This window comes from Phytophthora sojae (genome assembly GCF_000149755.1).
Source record: "Phytophthora sojae unplaced genomic scaffold PHYSOscaffold_32, whole genome shotgun sequence".
NCBI lineage: Eukaryota > Oomycota > Peronosporomycetes > Peronosporales > Peronosporaceae > Phytophthora > Phytophthora sojae.
The window spans coordinates 1-5,881 of NW_009258146.1; the positions used below are offsets into that span (position 1 = coordinate 1).

Consider the following 5,881-nt stretch of genomic DNA (forward strand, 5'->3'; position numbering starts at 1 on the left):
TGTGGCCTTAATGGCGAATCCTTGGCATAGAGGACGGAACCCAAGACTAGAAAAATCATCAGCGACGTAAATATCCCAATGGGAATCGGCGCAAATTGCATCATGAGCGGCACTGGGAACCCAACCGCGCTGGCAGCGATAAGGCACGTCCCCACGAATAAGGTGCTGGCCCCCGCAGCTATCGCCATTCTTTTACGGATCGTAATGTTGAGGCCGGGGATAAATCGGATCAATTGAGAGTTCACGATGAAGCCCAGAGTCAGTTGAACCGAGAGCAAACGCAGCCAAAAGACATAATTGGCCCTCCACCCGTCCGAAGGCGGCCGCAACGGCAAGCATTCCACCAACAGAGCTGTCAACAAGGCTGGAACTGGGGTGAGTAGGCAAACCAACACTGCTCGACGCCGTGAGGTAGTTTTGCAGTACAAGTTGAGGCTTTCCAGGTGCTCGATGGAGTACGCGCCCTGACTTTCAACTTGAATGCCGTTCCATTTCCTTGCGAGGCACTTCCAGATCACAATATGCGGTGGCTTTTGTTGCGAAATACTCTCCACCTGGGGAGACGCAGCGTTCACAATTTGCGCCCACACTTCCAGCTCAGCCATCTTGCCCAGATTTTCAAGAAATGGCACACCCGTGCATCGCGACAGCTAAATAAAGTTTCCGGTAAGGGCCCCAAGAAAAACAAATTAGGTTTTGCTTCGCTACGAAACGAAGCAACCGTGGTACTTTCCGTGGAACGAAGGGAGGCGGAAAATAAGTTTTGCGGCCAAGCGCAAGAAGGCACGTTGCCTGTTTCATGGAACCACGACAAGGCCCTGTGCGGTGGCCAAGGCAAGATCGCATGTCCAAGTTTAGGTAGGGCTGTCGCCAGTGGTGGTTTTCCCCGAGATGAAAACGGGTTTCCGCGAAGCCACAGGGCACAGCCGTAGATAGTATTGTTAGACGATTGCTCTTGAGGGTCTGGGCTCATTCGGCTTTTGGACTTGTCGGTCGCAGCCTCCTCGCCGCCCAACACATCCAGCGCGTCCACGCTCGTTTGCTACCGCTAGATTTGCTCGGGGACCCCCTTCGGTAGCGGACGTCGTCATCCACCGTTCGCCACCCGCTCACTATTAGTATGGGGGTAGTTCACGGCTGCCGCACACTGAACGACGACAAAGCCGATCAAGTTCGCGTGAAGTCTGCTCAGATAAGTACCGCTTGTCGGTAGTTTGTGACTTATTGTTGGATGAGTGGCATGCAGTGTTGACAGAACCCGCACCGACTCCGAAGATCTCCCCCCTCAAGCAACGTTGGCTACAGCACAAGCCCACGAGACAATCTTTCGCCCGATGCGGGGTTGTTGGGCACTCGCTTCGACCGCGAGGCTGAGAGCAATGTTGGTTAGGTGATTGGCCCTGGACACGAGCTTCCGCATGACCATCGCTAGTCGACCACCAGCTTCAGAAGTGCAGAAACCACGTCAAGTTAGGGGGAGGCAAGTCGGTGGTCGGTGATTGTGGCGGTCGTGCTGTTGGTCATGCGTGTCAACACGATAGTCACGCCCAGCAGGGCAACACAGACGCCTCACTCACAACACATGCTCACGAATCTTGCTATGCCAGTATTGATGCTTGCAGGACGCAAAGACAACAGCTCATGATCATCTCGACTATTCTTGGGGGTAGCCTTACCTCGATTCTCGCTAAGGCTTGCCTTCAATTATCAAGAGCAATCGTCTTTGCCCCCAACGTGCTTCTGGAGTGCTGGCAAGGAAACTCAAAATTATTGCTGTGCAGTACACCAAAGACAACGGGTTGCGGTCTTAGATTGAATTCAAAATATGGGTTATTCCTCCTGATCTGGTCAGCCAAGACCAAGACGAAAGATACTTGTCCATCCTAATAATATATATATAAGAGAGAAAAATAAAAGAAGAAATATAACAATCCAACAACAAAACCTGGTATTACCTGAATACGAAATGCCCTCCGACCGGGCGATTCCGGTCGTTACTCTCGGATGCCTCAATAACAAGTTCAAGGGTTTTCTGGCCAAGTGTCTTGCCCTGGTACCAGCTGCGGTCCCGTTGAAGCGAAAACTTGCCAAGCACGACAGGAGATGTATCGTGGATCTGATGAAATCCGGAGTTAGTATCGTCCAAGAAATCGGGCAAATGGTGCAGTTTTCGTCGCCGGTCGCCGAGAGGTTTTATTTCTATCGGCTTGTACCAGAATGCGCAGGCTGGGATCCCAATTCGTTGCATGCTCTTGTCACGATGGTTCTGGGAAGCATGTCAGCGAAAGCGCTGCTTGCGAGCGCTCGTAAAACTGGTGGTATGCCGGACGAAGTTACTTTTCGGCAGGAGGTTATGAGAGGGATTGCTGTCAACACCTTCGAAACGTGCACCATTTGTCCCGAACTGCCACGCGTGTTCCCGTCGTCAACCCCCGATCGAAATGAGCGCGGGCGTACGGTTTTCTTCGTGGGGGCGATGGATAGATGGGGGCTGGAGGTGGTGGTAGATGGCCTGGACAGCCAAGACTATACGTCGGGATTCGCCACGGGCGGGCGTTATGCCGCGCTTGAAGCCGATGACTACGCGGTTCTCGATCTACGTGGCAATGCAAATGGAACCATCCCAGCTGCTGAAGGAGAAGGTGATCACGGTGTTCTTCAAGTTGGGAGACTTCTCCAGGTGCCAGTGCGTTCTTGGCATGAACGAGACGCGGCGTGATATTAATCTGGGCTGATTAGTGCTGTACCGTGATGGGAAGATGAAGGCGAGTGAGTAGCTTCGAAGTTTACGTTTATATCGCACAATTATTTTGCCAAAAAAATCTGACTGCATTCCGCTCCTCCTTTTAGATGGCTGTTGGTTGTTGCGCGAGAACTTGTCTCGTTCTTGTTGTTGAAGTGTCATCCTATGTGTAGGCAAAATCACCGAAGCAGATTCTGCATTGCCACGCTATTTATTCATTTGTGTTTGCCTACAGGACTAGTTGCAAGTGTGCTTTCAGGGAGGGACTCTCTACACAGGCCGTGAAGGATGAGAGCAGTCACCCGAAACTCGTTTTCTTTCGAGTCCTCCAGATCCTCCTTGAAAAAGCTGGAGACTGACCAAGATGCCAGTCTACTGTAGACGCGAATCAAACCGATACGAAGAAAGTATTGAGCAATCCTGGCGCGGAAGTGGGCGACGTTGTGGCTGCCGTGGTCGACGAAGCAGGCGAGAGGAAGATCGAGGGGTTCTTGGTGTTTCGCAAGCGTGTGCGTCGACGACGCTATTGCATTCTGCAGGAATAGCGGCGGATGACGCTAAGTTGCGCGCTGTGGGCACTCATCGACGTCATCGAAGAGCGCAGGTACAATTCTCGACTGCATCGGGGACCGCGCGGAATTGTAGCATTGGCTAGTGGCGAATATTGATAGCGTAGGTTCGTGCAAAGAGGTTGATCCAACACACCAAAAACAGTGGTCAAAATGGCTGCGTAGAAAGAGTTTGGTTGGTGTCGTTTACGCGCGAAGCGACACTTCAGCGACGTAGCCAGTATTGGTTGCAAGTTCGCCGCCGCTCTATACTTGTAGTTAAGAACTGGTGTGTGCTATTGCCCTTCAGTAATCCCCAGCACGAAATTGGTACGTATGCTTCATTCCCAGCTGAGAGTCAGAAGCAGGCTCAGAATTACTGATTTTCCTTCGCAAAATTATTGCCTTGCTAACGTTGGCAGCCTGTCAATGGCAGGTCTTCTCGGTATTTATCAAGTTGAGAGACTTCTCGAAAACATCCACCCTCCTCATTATCAAACTCATCCGAACAATGGGTGACGCTGCATCCATGCCCCCCCCCCCCCAAAAAAAAAAAAACTCTGATATTTCGAGAAATCTCCAACCCGTTACCAACTTCTTCACGGAAAGACCATCAGCAAAAATTCTGCTACGACGATGTTGTCATTTGTATTTGCTTGAGGTATACAGAGCATGTGGGGAAATCGACACGAAGAACCAAAAACTCAATCAGCCAAAGAGCTGAGCCCGTCACCGTATAACTTCTTAACTACGCGGGCGAGCGCAGCATAAATAGCTGGGCCATTAACCTTTAGCCGGATATTTGGAAGACGATAAGACATGTTTTTCAGTACGTCGGCTTCATCTAGATGCACTACTTGCGTCGAACACACAAATATCAAAAGTGCTACAGGAAGATACGAAGGCGTCAGGATGGATTGATGTTCAAAGGCACATGTTTCACGTCCACTTCGGCCACTGGATGTACTGTACTGGTAGTCTGTGCTGGTAGCCTCCGAGTGTCGGCACCTGTAAAAGTCGGAAAGACTAGTTCGCCAACGTGATAGTATATTCACGTGCAGGCTTGTCGACCATGAAACCCCCTTCACGCACACGCCTCAGACCAACCAAGCAACGGCACGTAGAGAAATCCCCCAGCTTGAAAAACACCGTGATGCGCTTTTTATTGAGCTCGATCGCCGTCGGAATCCCAGTCTCGTTTCCACGAAAATCAATTACGGCGTAATCCGTCATTACAAGTGGAGCATATTTTCCGTTACGACGGAAGCGCGCGAGGTGTTCTGTGATTTCGCGGCCTTTGACGAGCAGTTCAATTCCCCATCTGTGGCTGGTAGCCTCACGACGAGGTATGTGGAAAAAGAAACCGATTTCACCATCGATGTAGCCACGAGTAGGCTGGCCCGGCGACGGGAAAATTCTCGACAACTCGGGACAGATCGCGGTTGTATATTCTGTGTTGAGAGCGAGGCCCTCCATCACCATGTGCTGGAACGTTGCTTCTTTTGGGAAAGTGTCAGCTCCAACAACACTGTCTCGCAACACAGACGCAGACATGCTTTCGACAACCTTGACGACGAGGTCGACCAGCGAGCCTGGACTGGATCCAGCACGATTTGAGAACAGCTTCCTGGTGTAATACACCAACGGAGAAGAGAATCGCACAACTTTGTCATGTTCTTGGACAAGAACTCCATACTTTTTTAGTTCCTCGATACATTCGATGTTCTGCTGGGCAAGAAGCGACACCAGCGACACAGGATTTGGAGACATGGCGAGACACTTAGCCAGAAATTCCCGCTTCTGCACGCTGATATGGGGTGCATCGCTACCTCCAAAACACTGCGTCACTTGCTCAAGAAATTCCGTGGACAAATGGTACTCCATAAGCTCGACTTCAGAGGGGCGTCTGGTCTTGGCAAAATAGCTTACCATAGCATCAACAGACTCTTTCAGTGCACCGACGAGACCATCGCACTCGCGGACCACCACATCAACGAAATCGCTTCGGTTGACCCTCATTTTCATAGGCAATCCATGAGTTGGCGACTCCAAAAACGCTCGTGCTTCTTCGTCACTCAGCATGAAATTGCTTGGGCCAAATATATGGACCGATCCAAGTCGTACCAAACTCTCCATTGCGTACGTTGCCGAGATAATAAAGCGGGCGTTGTCTGGCAACCACGAAATGGTGGTGCGGGCAAACAAATCCCAGAAGGCTTTGTCGTCGTACTGAGCTTGGGCATCATCGATCATGATAACATGGGTTTCCTCAACACTGAGACGTGATACCCTCTGAACGAAGTCGATCCCACACGTCAACAGCAGCTCGGTCGCTGGCGAATCGTGAAGAAACGATACGTAGATGCAATTGACACCAGGGTATCGGCGAGCAAATGATCTTAGTAACGTCGTCTTCCCCGAAACTCTTGGAGATGCCAAGAGAGTAATGGGGGTTTTCCGGAACGAATCGTAGACTCCCTCCAGCAACTGCTCGCGCTTCAGCATGTGACGCAGTTCGCGCGCCAAACCAGTAGAATCCCCCGGGAAGCCTGTAGGTGCTATCCTCACGACGAGCGGGTAATGCTCGCTC

The 5,881-nt window shown here is 51.2% G+C and overlaps 3 protein-coding genes across 3 annotated transcripts; 1 reads left to right on the top strand and 2 right to left on the bottom strand.

Annotated features, from left to right (window-relative positions):
- Positions 1 to 11: 11 nt before the first annotated feature.
- Positions 12 to 605, bottom strand: PHYSODRAFT_536312 (hypothetical protein; the record flags this gene model as incomplete). The annotated part of the gene is made up of 1 exon (XM_009541770.1): positions 12 to 605. A coding segment is annotated over one exon (594 nt), but the record flags the coding sequence as incomplete, so codon positions are not given.
- A 1,670-nt stretch (positions 606 to 2,275) lies between these two features.
- On the top strand, positions 2,276 to 2,719 carry PHYSODRAFT_343226 (hypothetical protein; the record flags this gene model as incomplete). The annotated part of the gene is made up of 1 exon (XM_009541771.1): positions 2,276 to 2,719. The coding sequence occupies one exon, from the start codon at positions 2,276 to 2,278 to the stop codon at positions 2,717 to 2,719; it is 444 nt and encodes a 147-aa protein (XP_009540066.1).
- Positions 2,720 to 5,418: 2,699 nt separating this feature from the next.
- PHYSODRAFT_536318 (hypothetical protein) lies at positions 5,419 to 5,796 on the bottom strand (the record flags this gene model as incomplete). Its single annotated transcript, XM_009541772.1, has 1 exon — positions 5,419 to 5,796. A coding segment is annotated over one exon (378 nt), but the record flags the coding sequence as incomplete, so codon positions are not given.
- Between the last annotated feature and the right edge of the window lie 85 nt (positions 5,797 to 5,881).